The sequence below is a fragment of the Bufo bufo genome, chromosome 1 (assembly GCF_905171765.1).
Source record: "Bufo bufo chromosome 1, aBufBuf1.1, whole genome shotgun sequence".
Lineage (NCBI taxonomy): Eukaryota > Metazoa > Chordata > Amphibia > Anura > Bufonidae > Bufo > Bufo bufo.
Genome location: NC_053389.1, coordinates 674,527,610 through 674,543,425, shown reverse-complemented (window position 1 = coordinate 674,543,425; position 15,816 = coordinate 674,527,610). Strand labels below are relative to the sequence as shown.

General features: G+C 42.3%; 1 protein-coding gene across 1 annotated transcript in view; it reads right to left on the bottom strand.

Moving 5' to 3' along the window:
- Positions 1 to 671: 671 nt before the first annotated feature.
- The window catches only part of LOC120986665 (putative olfactory receptor 2B8), a 32,228-nt gene continuing 17,083 nt past the window's right edge, over positions 672 to 15,816 (bottom strand). The window contains exons 3-5 of the mRNA XM_040415337.1: positions 2,854 to 3,048; positions 2,007 to 2,124; positions 672 to 736 (exon numbers count right to left, since the gene is read on the bottom strand). Of these exons, the coding sequence (XP_040271271.1) occupies positions 672 to 736; positions 2,007 to 2,124; positions 2,854 to 3,048 (378 nt within the window). The remainder of the gene's footprint in view (positions 737 to 2,006; positions 2,125 to 2,853; positions 3,049 to 15,816) is intronic.

Below are 15,816 nucleotides of genomic sequence, written 5' to 3'. Positions count from 1 at the left end.
GATAACATAATACGCATGTAAGTGTCAATAACGCCGATTGCCATCAGCTGTTTCATATAAACATGATTACATTAATTTAAAAACAGGAGGAGCACAAGATGGGAAGAGTGACATACCGCATGTAGACAACGTATTACCCCATGTCCGCCATAGCCAACCTTGGCGTCTATCTCTGAGCAATGCGCAGGCGTCAGGGTGCGTCTCGGCAGAATGACATCATGCTACGATCACGTAGCTCAGAGCGGATATCAACACACCGGAAGACTCCGTCAGTCCTCCAGCGCGCATGCCCACATGGAATCTAGTGTGGAAGCGCCATTTTAGAAACTGGCAGAGTGGCCCCAAAGTCGAAAATTATTGTAAATTATTATAAATCAGGCTCATGAGAGGCGAAACAGGGAGACGGGCACCCCTGTCAGGGGGTTACAGTATCCCTATGCTGGGCATGCAATATAAACATGATCGGCATTGCCATGTCAATCATGTGTACAGATGCCGCCCCAATCACACCTCCTTCTGATGCCTATGAAAGGGATTCTCCTCACAACTATGGGGTCAACACATATATTGTAATTTCTTCTCTAGAAATCTGACGAGACACAACCTAAAACCAGATCACCATATTAATAAAAAATAATCAACTATAATAAGGCGGGCATTAGGTTACGGTGTCATCCGATACGGTAGATCAGCTCCACATCCATTTTGTTCCTCTTCTTATAGAACTTCATATCATCTATAGAAACAGATGAAAGAAAAAGAGAAGGTTAGAGACATGAGTTAAAACTTGTTGGAACACTTATGTCTAACAAACACCACCAACTCCAGGACAGAAGACTGGACAGACAAACATACAGGGACATTGAAAGGCAAGCCACCTCTTTATGAATATTCCCCTAAATTATAATCTACATTGAGACCATGGGGTCTCAAGGTATTGAGTGTATATATCCAAAAGAGTTCTTTCTTTTTTAATAACAGGTTTCTATTACCCCCTCGTCGAGGCTGTGGAATGTGATCAATAATCCAACATTGGAGTTGGTTTTCAGAATGATTTTTCTCCACAAAATGTTTTGGAATAGGTAAATCCTTACGTTTTTTCCTTATTGTAGAACGGTGATTGTTTAACCGTGTTTTGAGGTCGGTAGATGTTTCACCTACGTATAGTAGTTGACAGGGGCAACTCAGGACATAAATTACAAAATTAGAGTTGCAAGTAAGATAAAAGGAAATGGGATACCCTACATTGGTGGTTGGGTGTATAAATATCTTACTTTTACAGATATGTTTGCAGTTGACGCAGCTAAGACATGGAAAACATCCCTTGCTCCGCTGCGTCAATGTGCTTTGTCTCAATCCAGGACCTGGGCAAATGTCCGCTCGTACTAATTGATCCCTCAAATTCCTAGATCTCCGGTAGGAGAACAGGGGAGGAGATTTAAATTCAGGAATATGGCCCAGACAGCCACCTAAGATCCCCCAATGTTTGCTAATAACTCGATTAATGGTACAGCTGTGTGCAGTATATTTCGTAATAAATGGAATCCTATTCTGGGGGGCCTTCTTGGTATTCCTTTTTAATAATTCACTTCTGTCTGTATCTTTTACTTTATCAATTTGAGATTGAAGTAGTCTGGAGGGATAACCTCTTTGTTTGAATTTGTGAACCATGGTATCAAGTGATTTCTCCAAGTCCCCAGTGTCAGAGGTAATTCTCTTGGCCCTGAGGAATTGGGAAAAGGGGAGGTGTTCAACCATATTCCGTGGGTGACTACTCGAAAAATGCAAAAGAGTGTTTTTATCAGTAGGCTTGGTAAACAAGGTGGTATGTATATGACCATCCTGGATTTTAACAAATTGAATCTCTGTATCCGAATAAACCAAGGTGAACTGTAAATCCTTGTTTATACTGTTAAGATAGCCCTGAAATTCCAACAAATCAGAGCAATCTCCAGTCCAAATGAGGAAGACGTCGTCGATGTATCTCCACCACCTCAGAATCTTACTGTGGTGGTGGGACACATGGACGACATCTTCCTCGAAACACTGCATAAAAATGTAGGCGTAAGTGGGGGCCACATGGGACCCCATCGCCACACCCCTGATTTGCTTGTAAAATGTATCCTGAAACAGAAAGTAATTCTGTCTCAGAATAATATTCAAAAGATCTATCACAAAATCACAGGTATGTGTAGTTAGAGATGACAGCTCCAGCATACGCCTAACTGCACTGACTCCAAGGTCATGGTCAATGGACGTATACAGAGATGTCACATCAAACGATGCCAAAATAATAGATTGTGTATCACCAAAATCCACCTCTCCTAGCTTGCATAAAAAATCTGTAGTATCCTGAATATATGATTCTGCCCCACTAGCATAAGTTTGTAACAGTTTGTCAAGGAAAATTGAGATATTGCTGAAAATAGATTCTGATCCTGATACAATTGGACGACCTGGAGGGTCGACCAATGATTTGTGTACTTTTGGAAGTACATATATAACCGGTGTGACCGGATGACCAATAGTACAAAACTCCACAAGATCACTATCAATGATGCCGGCCTGAACCGCACTAGTTAGACACTTATCAATCATTCTAGCAATCTCAAATTTAGAATCCATTTGTAGTGCCAAATAAACCTCAGTATCATTGAGCTGTCATCTAATTTCCCCAATATATTTGGAGGTGTCCAGAACCACTATCCCACCACCCTTATCCGCAGGTTTCACAGTCAGGAGGGGGTCATTTCTTAATTGCTCAATTGCCTCAATCTCCAAACTTGTGAGATTGGGGTTCTTGAGTGTGTTCATATCACAAGACGATCTATAACACGACAGCTCAGATCTTACTGCGGCTATATAGGCATCAATGGCAGATACATTAATCATAGGAGAGAAGTTACTTTTTAGACGTAGATCAAGACTACCCAATGTGAGCTCACTCAGTTGGGCAGTATTGGTCCACGTCCTATTGTAAAACCAAGCTTTTAACTTGATCCTACGAAAAAAAGCAATTAAATCTGTTTCTATAGATGATATGAAGTTCTATAAGAAGAGGAACAAAATGGATGTGGAGCTGATCTACCGTTTCGGATGACACCGTAACCTAATGCCCGCCTTATTATAGTTGATTATTTTTTATTAATATGGTGATCTGGTTTTAGGTTGTGTCTCGTCAGATTTCTAGAGAAGAAATTACAATATATGTGTTGACCCCATAGTTGTGAGGAGAATCCCTTTCATAGGCATCAGAAGGAGGTGTGATTGGGGCGGCATCTGTACACATGATTGACATGGCAATGCCGATCATGTTTATATTGCATGCCCAGCATAGGGATACTGTAACCCCCTGACAGGGGTGCCCGTCTCCCTGTTTCGCCTCTCATGAGCCTGATTTATAATAATTTACAATAATTTTCGACTTTGGGGCCACTCTGCCAGTTTCCAAAATGGCGCTTCCACACTAGATTCCATGTGGGCATGCGCGCTGGAGGACTGACGGAGTCTTCCGGTGTGTTGATATCCGCTCTGAGCTACGTGATCGTAGCATGATGTCATTCTGCCGAGACGCACCCTGACGCCTGCGCATTGCTCAGAGATAGACGCCAAGGTTGGCTATGGCGGACATGGGGTAATACGTTGTCTACATGCGGTATGTCACTCTTCCCATCTTGTGCTCCTCCTGTTTTTAAATTAATGTAATCATGTTTATATGAAACAGCTGATGGCAATCAGCGTTATTGACACTTACATGCGTATTATGTTATCTCACTGTATAATTTTTGATTATGTATTACACCTAGCTGTGTATCACCACTCATAATATTTATATGTCTGTATGAATTATTGAAATTATGTTTGCACATATACTTTGATCACATTGTTCTTATGAATTGATTACTCCACCCCCTAATCATGTACACCTACTTATATGGCATGCCTCACTTATGTTTTGATGCTTGAGAAAGGCTCAGGATTTTGAGCCGAAACGTCGCCTCTTGTGCCACTGTGGCTGAATAAACTTTGAAATATTTTTTTCTACTGGATGTGCTGTCCATTTCTATCTATATACCTTGAGTAAGCAGTGACAACCCTGGACATAGCACCCGTTATATTGTTATGTTTTGGTGCTGCCACATTTTTCTATTTTATATATATATATATAAATATACATATAACCAAATAACGGAACAGCACCTCCAGAGACAATCGCAGGTGCAAGCTACTCGGCAATAATACAGAAAACAAAATAAATTAGCAGCACACAGTAAGTATTGGCGTCATGTATTTGACAGTGTTCACACATTCACCTGTTCACTCAGTCTTAGTGCATTTAGTAGTGTGCTGCTACTTTATTTTGTTTGCTGTATTATTGCCAGGTAGCTTGCACCTGCGATTGTCTCTGGAGGTGCTGTTCCGTTATTTGGTTATATGTACTGTATATTATAGAGGACTAGGCATCCTCTTTGGAACTTAGCACTCCCTGCCCATCCCCCACCCCTTGGTGCTTTTAATCAGAGTAACAATGGAGCTGGACACTCCGTGTTAGAGTAGGTCCCATCTGATAAGAAGCTACCTTGTTGTCTGGTAGATGGGCCCGACATATTTTTGATCAATAATATGCGCTTAGAGCTTCTTCCCTGCATATTAGTAGAGATGTCCCGAACTATTCGCCGGCGAACATAGCTTGTTCGCGTTCGCCGCGGCGGGTGAACATATGTGATGTTCGGTCCGCCCCCTATACATTATCATTGAGCAAACTTTGACCCTGTACCTCACAGTCAGCAGACACATTCCAGCCAATCAGCAGCAGACCCTCCCTCCCAGACCCTCCCACCTCCTATCAAAAAGCAAGGACAGCATCCATCTTAGATTCATTCTGAAGCTGCAGTCTCACAAATTTGACTAATTTGCTAGAATATAACGAAGATTGAGAATATAGTGCTATATTCGTTATATTCGTCAATTCTAGCAATACAACCATTAGGAACTCAGATCTAAGTTGTAATCGCAATGCGATTAATACAGGTTATATTAATCGCATTGCGAATTCAACTTAGAGCTGGGTTCCTAATGGTTGTAATGCTAGAATATAACGAAGATTGAGAATATAGTGCTATATTCGTTATATTCGTCAATTCTAGCAATACAACCATTAGGAACTTAGCTCTAAGTTGAATTCGCAATGCGATTAATGCAGGTTATATTAATCACATTGCGAATTCAACTTACCACACTCTGCATCAACTACGTAATTTTCCATGGGAGTTTTGCCATGGATCCCCTCTCGACATGCCACAGTCCAGGTGTTAGTCCCATTGAAACAACTTTTCCATCACTATTGTGGCCAGAAAGAGTCCCTGTGGGTTTTAAAATTCGCCTGTCTATTGAAGTCTATGGCGGTTCGCCCGTTCGCGAACATTCGCGGAAGTTCGCGTTCGCCGTTCGCGACATCTCTACTTATTAGTAAGTATTGGCGTCATGTATTTGACCCTGTTCACACATTCACCTGTTCACTCAGTCTTAGTGCATTTAGTAGTGTGCTGCTACTTTATTTTGTTTGCTATATATAAATGTATATATATGTATGTATATATATATCCAAAAGATGAGGCAGCACTCCAGTTAATATAGTGAAAAACGGTGGACCCTTTATTGACCCCTCTGCAACGTTTCAACCGCTCAATGCAGTCTTTATCAAGCATATAAAATGGTGTCTCACAAGGGTATATATACCCAGAATACATAGCAGCAAATTAAGTGACAATCAGATAATCGATAATACAATAATAAAAAATTGTTAAACTTACAGTATCCATGATTATGTGCAAATGTGCAAAATATTGACATACATGATTCATACATACATACATACAATATAAAATGTGTAAATTGAACACAATAAATCACCTGTGCATCATTAAGTGTCAGCAACAGCTGTTATAGATAAAAGAAAACTCACACAGCGGGGACAGATATGCGGCGCCAAGATCCGCATCCTCTAAGTACGACTGTGCATGTCCAGAAGCCTAGCAACCACACCTCAAACAAACTGAGTCAAGAGACGTCATCCAAGCCACATGATCGATCACATGACCAACCTCATGGCTCGTACAATCATCGCGAGACTACGCAGAGAGGAGCGCTTGGACACGCCACGCCGACGGGGAGGAGCAAGCGCACATAGGCCACCATCACTAGTGAAACTAGCGTCGTCGCCAGAGTAACAGCCGATCGCCCACCGGAGGCAAAGCGCTTACCAATAGGACAACCAGACACAGCAGTCACAACTATAGAGAGATGGGGAGACAGAAGGCACAAGAGAAATGGTCAAAAGACCAATCTATATAGATAATACTACATGTCTAAATCTTATAAATAAAGACATCAATATTGCCGCTGTACTCAGGATGTATATAGGAGTGGTCATGGTTCCATGGTTTATAAAAAAGCAGAAGAAGGCGGAATAAACCCCTATATGATATATAGCAATAGCACCAAGCATATTCTGGGTAAGCAGAGGGGGCCCTACAGTTGTATCATTATACATGATCATCACCACGGGCCTATAATGGGGTAGAGGTATAAGACACATCCATGCCAAATACCCTCCAACCCAAAGTCACCCCCAAACCCAATTGAAAGGTGAACTAGGACCACCACTCACTTAAAATCCATATACAAGCGGCCAAAGTAATAAACATAAATATCATTGTGCCCTATGAATCCCCCTCTTCTTATTTATTCCATATGTAAATTGACCAAGGATCCTGAGGACGCCATCTGTACAAACCGCTGCGAAGACATTGAAAGTTATGATCTAAAAAGGAGAGAAAAATAAATATAAATATATTTACAATAAATTTGTGACACCATTTGTATTCACAAAACCAGAGCAGAACTGAACAAAAAACCGCCAGAAAGATAGAGCGCCCACATCTACATAACATTCCATTTGAACTCAAAGTTAAGACCAAATGGTCTCAGAGTGTGGAGGCGATGGATCCACCGTAGCTCACTCTGATTGAGAGCCAATGTCCGATCACATTCCCCCCTAGACAAAATGATCTGATCCAAAATCATACATTTCAGGTCCTTCTCATTATGGCCCGCCTCCACAAAATGTTTTGGAACGGGCAAATCTTTTCTTTTCCGTCGAATCGAGAACCGATGATTGTTTAACCGTGTCTTAATGTCACATGTGGTCTCCCCAACATATAGGAGACCACACGGACATGAAAGCACATAAACAACATATGCATTATCACATGTCAAAAACTGACGAATGTTATATTGGGTCCCAGATGTTGGATGAATAAACTTGTTACCCTTAATCAGAAATGGACAATTTACGCAGTTTAAACAAAGGAAACATCCCTTTCTGCGTGCCCCAATATAAGTCTGAAATAAAGAGCAAGATATAATGGGTACACGTCCCTATAGTATAACAAACAAATATTAATGATGAGGACGTTTAAAATGGAGCAAAATAACAAAATATTTTATTAGTGCTACTAATGAAAAGGGGTGAAACCTATATGGTATTAATAAGACTAAACCGTCTATCCAACTTGATGTATTCTCATATATTAATAATAACACTACCTAAAATGATATATAGGAGGCCTATTTAAATAACATGCAGGGATAGACGGACTGATATAACTAAAACCCAGCACTAATGATCGGATATGGTAATCCGAACAGGCAAGGTGCTGCCTACACGATTGGTATGTGCTGGTAGGATTAAATGCTAAAATGTGGTATATCCTTTAGGAAATATATCATATTGCAATATCCCAAACCAGTAAGGAAAATAACACACGCAGCAAACAATTAAGCTAAACAGTGACAAGCATGTCACTGAGCATTAGCGACTAGTGAGAGGAATGAGAGCCAGATTTCTTTCCTGGATTTGACCATAGCACTTAACATCTCTGGTGATATTGTAACCAGTATGTACAGAAAAACCACTGCTACAAACAGTCTTCTCAGATGGGAAAGTGGTCATCCAAAAGCTCTCAAACGAGGCATTCCTAAGGGACAATATTTAAGAGCCCGGAGGAATTGTTCCCAATTATCGGATTTTAGAAAAGCTGCTGATGACCTTCAAGATAGATTTCTATCTCAAGGTTATCCATCCCAATTACTCAAACAAGCTTACCAACATTCTGTCTGAACAGAGATTCGCTACTATCTCCCAAATTAAATTCACAAGGGATGGATAGTGTGCGCATCATTGGTACATTTGACAGTGCACATGACCAAGTACGTCATGTACTATCAGAATATTGGGATATTCTCAGATCGGATACGGATATTGGTCATCTTATCCCGGATAAACCAGCGATTACCTTCCGTCGTAGCCAGAACTTGCGCAACATTTTAGTTCACAGTATGTAGCAGAACCCTAAACAGCATACCTGGTTACATAATCCTGTTTCAGGAACTTTTCCGTGTGGCTCCTGCAAGTTCTGTGGCTATATCAATAGGAACAAATCTTTCACCGGCTATTTATCTGACAGAACATTTTTTATTAGACCGTTTGTGAACTGCAAATCGACTGGCGTGGTCTATTTAATGACATGGAAATGCAGCCTGAAATACGTCGGCAAAACGATACGTGAGCTAAGACGGCGCATAGGGGAACATGTATCTGATATTAACAAATGCCAAGATACACCTATCGCCCGCCATGTGGTTGAATGCCACAGTGGTAATGCTTCCGACATAAAATTTCAGGGCATTGACATTGTGAAGAGGACACCACGAGGAGGTGATCTTGATCGCATTCTCCTACAAAAGGAGGCACAATGGATTTTTAGGCTGGGGACCATCAAGCCTAATGGTCTCAATTATGCCATTTCCTATGTCCCTTTTATTTGATTACATCATATGTAGATTTTTTCTCTTCACATGTGTTGTGTACTAGATGACATGTACTTGTGAGATATGAGGTCATGTTTTTTGCTATGACCAAATGAGTGATAAGATTTTATTGCTCTATATGCATGTATAGCTACTCATTTGCATATATTGTTACTTTATCAGGTCCGCATTTACATATTTTGTCTGTAGATATATTGTCTATGCATTATACATTTTAGTAATGTCACTTCTTTTGGACCATTGTAGTTTTGATGCTATTTGCTTACTTACAGTTTCTCCGATTTTGCTCTTTTGAGGATTGCTGCCTGTCATCTAATAGGCCGCTGATGTTTCCCTGATACTTTGTTATGATACAGCGCTTGTGCGCTGACCTCCGTAACACATCCCTATTCCTCCATTGCCGTCAGCGGACCAGCCCAGTATGAATGTTTCATCTGGTGGATTGGCTGCTGGCAGGAGGTGTGTTCATGGGGGCGTGGTGTTTGCCCTTTAAATCACGGCGTCTGCCTGGCCGCTATGCGGCCATTACAGAGCCGAGACTATGTATGCAACAAGCAGCACACCGTCTCCCACACTAGGATTCGGTGCTATCTAATAAAAAATCCTATGTAGCAAGCCGATTTTCAAGTTTATGATATCGGCTGTAGGCAGTCTAGGTGTAGTAGCTACGTGGCTCCTGATGAAGTGCATGAACCAGCTGCACAGAAACGCGTAGAGCCGTAGCTCAGTGTGAACAGACCTGCTGGCTGTTGGAGCGTACATGTACCAACACCAGTATCGGTCTGTGTGGTTTACGCACCTACATTGTGGTTAGTGTTTGCGAGTCGGCATAGTGCACAGCCGCTCCTCTCACTAGTCGCTAATGCTCAGTGACATGCTTGTCACTGTTTAGCTTAATTGTTTGCTGCGTGTGTTATTTTCCTTACTGGCTTGGGATATTGCAATATGATATATTTCCCAAAGGATATACCACATTTTAGCATTTAATCCTACCAGCACATACCAATCGTGTAGGCAGCACCTTGCCTGTTCGGATTACCATATCCGATCATTAGTGCTGGGTTTTAGTTATATCAGTCCGTCTATCCCTGCATGTTATTTAAATAGGCCTCCTATATATCATTTTAGGTAGTGTCATTATTAATATATGAGAATACATAAAGTTGGATAGACGGTTTAGTCTTATTAATACCATATAGGTTTCACCCCTTTTCATTAGTAGCACTAATAAAATATTTTGTTATTTTGCTCCATTTTAAACGTCCTCATCATTAATATTTGTTTCCAATATAAGTCTGCACCAAACCCTTAGTAGGAATATCAGCCCGTACCAATTTATCTCGCAAATTGGCAGGGCGTCTATGAGATAAAAGAGGGGGTACAGAGAAAGCTTTAATCTGTGGAAAATTACTCTTCAGGATTGACCAATGTTTACGAATGATCTTAGCAACTGTTCCACTCTTTTCAGAATAGGTCCATATAATAGGAATCCGAACAGCTTGGATGTAACATCAGTTTTAGTCTGTTGTGGATACCTAACCTTGTCTAGATGTTTATGAATCACCCGAGAGGGATATCCTCTCTGTCGAAATTTACGCACCATCAGAGCATAACGAGTAGGTAATTTATCAGGATCCTGCACTATCCTTTTGACCCTAAGTAGCTGGCTGTATGGCAATGAATCAATAGTGGATCTAGGGTGACAACTATTGTGTTACAATCCGTTGGTTTAGTAAAAATATCAGTAGATAGTTTGTTGCCCACAACTGAAACCATGGTATCCAAAAATTGTACTTGTGTATCAGAATGTGTCAGAGTAAATGAGATATCAGGATCCATTTGGTTCAAAAAAGTATGGAATAATTCCAAAGATTTAGAATCACCCTGCCAAATCAGGAAGACATTGTCTATGTACCGCCACCACCCCAGTACATGACTGAAGTGGTGGGATCCATAGACATGGTCCTCCTCGAGGGCCGCCATGAAGACATTTGCGTATGTGGGCGCCACATTTGACCCCATGGCGGTCCCTCGTAACTGTAGAAAAAAACTGTCCATAAACAAAAAATAATTGTTCCTCAGTACCAGATGCAAAAGTTGGATAAAAAAAATCCTGACACTCCACAGAGTATCGGCTATCCACCAAACTCTTCCGGACTGCCGACACTCCCCTGGAATGATCAATAGAAGTATAAAGACTCGTGACATCAAAAGAAGCCACAAGACAACCATTAGGTAATGTGATACCGGAGATCTTCTCAAGGAAATCCCCTGTATCCCTAATATAGGATCTGGCACTGATGGCATACGTATGAAGTACACGGTCCAAAAAAATGGATATATTAGAAAACATTGATCCAGTACCGGCAACAATAGGTCGACCTGGAGGGTCAACCATAGATTTATGAATCTTTGGCAACACTTAAATAACAGGTGTACGTAGATGTTGTATAACCAAAAAGGTATATAGTTCCTCATCAATAATGTCCCGACTTAAAGCAAAATCAAGGACCTTCTTGATGTGTCGAGCAATGTCAAATCTAGGATCACCCATCAATTCTCTATACACATTCTGATCACTCAGTTGTCTCCTGATCTCATGGATATACTTGGAGGTGTCCATGACAACAACCGCACCCCCAAGCACTCCTCTCTGCGTAGTCTCGCGATGATTGTACGAGCCATGAGGTTGGTCATGTGATCGATCATGTGGCTTGGATGATGTCTCTTGACTCTGTTTGAGGTGTGGTTGCTAGGCTTCTGGACATGCGCAGTCGTACTTAGAGGATGCGGATCTTGGCGCCGCATATCTGTCCCCGCTGTGTGAGTTTTCTTTTATCTATAACAGCTGTTGCTGACACTTAAGGATGCACAGGTGATTTATTGTGTTCAATTTACACATTTTATATTGTATGTATGTATGTATGTATGAATCATGTATGTCAATATTTTGCACATTTGCACATAATCATGGATACTGTAATTTTGCCACACATGTTACTACTAGAGTTGAGCGAACACCTGGATGTTCGGGTTTGAGAAGTTCGGCCGAACTTCCCGGAAATGTTCGGGTTCGGGATCCGAACCCGATCCGAACTTCGTCCCGAACCCCATTGAAGTCAATAGGGACCCGAACTTTTGGGCACTAAAAAGGCTGTAAAACAGCCCAGGAAAGAGCTAGAGGGCTGCAAAAGGGAGCAACATGTAGGTAAATCCCCTGCAAACAAATGTGGATAGGGAAATGAATTAAAATAAAAATAAAAAAAATAAAAATGAACCAATATCATTTGTACAGAGGTCCCATAGCAGAGAATCTGGCTTCACGTCAGCAGAGAATCAGTCTCTTCATGCCATAGCAAAGAATCTGGCTTCATGTCAGCAGAGAATCAGTCTCTTCATGCCATAGCAGAGAATCTGGCTTCATGTCAGCGCAGAATCAGTCTTCATGTCATAGCAGAGAATCAGGCTTCACGTCACCCACCACTGGAACAGGCCACTGTCACACATTTAGGCCCAGGCACCCAGGCAGAGGAGAGAGGTCCCGTAACAGAGAATCTGGCCTTATGTCAGCACAGAATCTGTCTTCATGTCATAGCAGAGAATCAGGCATCACGTCACCCACCACTGGAACAGGCCACTGTCACACATTTAGGCCCAGGCACCCAGGCAGAGGAGAGAGGTCCCGTAACAGAGAATCTGGCCTTATGTCAGCGCAGAATCTGTCTTCATGTCATAGCAGAGAATCAGGCTTCACGTCACCCACCACTGGAACAGGCCACTGTCACACATTTAGGCCCAGGCACCCAGGCAGAGGAGAGAGGTCCCGTAACAGAGAATCTGGCCTTATGTCAGCGCAGAATCTGTCTTCATGTCATAGCAGAGAATCAGGCTTCACGTCACCCACCACTGGAAGAGGCCACTGTCACACATTTAGGCCCCGGCACCCAGACAGAGGAGAGAGGTCCCGTAACAGAGAATCTGGCCTTATGTCAGCGCAGAATCTGTCTTCATGTCATAGCAGAGAATCAGGCTTCACGTCACCCACCACTGGAACAGGCCACTGTCACACATTTAGGCCCAGGCACCCAGGCAGAGGAGAGAGGTCCCGTAACAGAGAATCTGGCCTTATGTCAGCGCAGAATCTGTCTTCATGTCATAGCAGAGAATCAGGCTTCACGTCACCCACCACTGGAACAGGCCACTGTCACACATTTAGGCCCCGGCACCCAGACAGAGGAGAGCGGTCCCGTAACAGAGAATCTGGCCTTATGTCAGCGCAGAATCTGTCTTCATGTCATAGCAGAGAATCAGGCTTCACGTCCCCCACCACTGGAACAGGCCACTGTCACACATTTAGGCCCAGGCACCCAGGCAGAGGAGAGAGGTCCCGTAACAGAGAATCTGGCCTTATGTCAGCGCAGAATCTGTCTTCATGTCATAGCAGAGAATCAGGCTTCACGTCACCCACCACTGGAACAGGCCACTGTCACACATTTAGGCCCAGGCACCCAGGCAGAGGAGAGAGGTCCCGTAACAGAGAATCTGGCCTTATGTCAGCGCAGAATCTGTCTTCATGTCATAGCAGAGAATCAGGCATCACGTCACCCACCACTGGAACAGGCCACTGTCACATATTTAGGCCCAGGCACCAAGTCAGTGGTGTAGTACAGTCGATATGAACCACATGAAGTTTCACCAAATATCCAGTCTGCAGGTTTGCAATAGGGTCATACCAATATACAGGAGCTGCAGCAATGATCACTTGTTAAATATAGTTCCATATATTCATAAGCTGTTAGCAGAGAATCAGGACATGCTAAATAAACCTCTTCAAATGTGCTATTAGATAACTGAGGAAAGTTTTAACAGACAGAGTCTTTACAGTGGACTCTTCCAGAAAGCCCCCTGTGTATTCTGCTACTTGGTTTGGTCTCCTCAGTGCAGACATTTACTGTGAAGGAGGTAGGATCTCTGTCTAAGTTCTCTAAAGCTAAAGTTCATTTATCTATTGTAAAAAGTTATAATATATACCCATAATAGTTCTGTAGAATGTAAAGAGGTGACTGTATGTTTTTTAGCAGCCTTTAAACCCTGCAGCACATGCTAGGCTGAGTAGATGATGTACAGTTAGAGAGCCATGTGTTCTTCCTAAAATGGCTGCAAGACATGCTGTATTCCAGGTCACCCTGCTGCAATATCTTTGTAAATGATTTTCTCTTGTTCATTTTTCTGTATGCTTTGTTATATCCTGTAACATGTATGTGGGAATGTAATATAATGACTGCCTGTTATGATATAGGTGGGCTGGTGACCTGGCTGTATACCACATAGTGGCAGTGTTTCCCTGTTGTATTACAGGCTCCAGCCAAGTGCACTCCACCTCAATAAAGCTTTAAACCACAGAAGACCTGAGTGTCGTCCCTTAGAGTCCACTTAGAGTTTATGCCTGGAGGAGCTGGTGACCGAGTGAGTGTGAAAGCTGGAGGTGTCGCAGATGGTGCAAGGAAAAGAGGGTTACATTTGGTGCCGTGACTCGGATGTCATCATTCTGCTCAAAGTGACCAGTGAAGATACCTAAAGTCACCAGTGTGCGAGTTCTGAGGTGATTGTGCCACGGCGGAGCTGCTAGGTGGCAGATTGACCTTATTAGCGGTTTATATCCTCTCAGGAATAGAAGATGAGTGGACGAGCCAGAGCCCGCGGAAGAGCACGTGCCAGGGGGCAGCCCAGCCAAGGACAGCCTGGACAGGAGCAAGAGGCTCAAGAACCTAGACGCATTGAAAGACCCCAGCAGCCACCAGCCGAGCCTTTGCTTGTGGAAAGAGGGCGCCAGAGAGGCCCGCAAGTAGTGGAGAGACCTCCGACTGATGTTCTGCAGCTTTCAGCTGGATTTCAGGACATATCCCTCGGAGAACGGGGTGGCCGCAGGCGTGACTTCCATGACCTTGGAGTGAACACCCGGCAGACCATTGAATAGAAATGTGAGACCTGTTTTTTTTTTTGCACTGTGTGACTGGTTAAGGTTTAATCTCAGAATCAGACTTCTATCTGCACGGTAGCGTGTGTCTTAGGTTTTTCTGAATGACACTATCAGTACCTTCAATGTAAGATATCCTTTTTGGGATAGATTTCAAGTAGGACTCAAATACCAGAAACTAGTTATTTTGAGAATGGAAAATTTGGGAATAGTTTTTCAACCCAGAAAAAAAAGTGTGCTTTTACGGTCACTACAAATAACTTGAGCAGCTAAAACAGTACAGAAATGTGAGACCTGTTTTTTTTTTGCACTGTGTGACAGGTTAAGGTTTAATCTCAGAATCAGACTTCTATCTGCACGGTAGCGTGTGTCTTAGGTTTTTCTGAATGACACTATCAATACCTTCAATGTAAGATATCCTTTTTGGGATAGATTTCAAGTAGGCCTCAAATACCAGAAACTAGTTATTTGGAGAATGGCAAATTTGGGAATGGTTTTTCAACCCAGAACAAAAAGTGTGCTTTTACGGTCACTACAAATAACTTGACCAGCTAAAACAGTAGAGATTTGGTTAAATAGAGATGTGAGGCCTGTTTTTTTTTGCGCTGTGTGACAGGTATAGGTTTAATCACAGAATCAGACTTCTATCTGCACGCTAGCGTGTGTCTTAGGTTTTTCTGAATGACACTATCAGCACCTTCAATGTAAGATATCCTTTTTGGGATAGATTTCAAGTAGGCCTCAAATACCAGAAACTAGTTATTTTGAGAATGGCAAATTTGGGAATAGTTTTTCAACCCAGAAAAAAAAGTGTGCTTTTACGGTCACTACAAATAACTTGACCAGCTAAAACAGTACAGATTTGGTTGAATAGAAATGTCAGGTCTATTTTTTAGGCGCTGGGTGACAGGCTCAACTTGCCCCTGATGTAATATATGGCCAAAAAA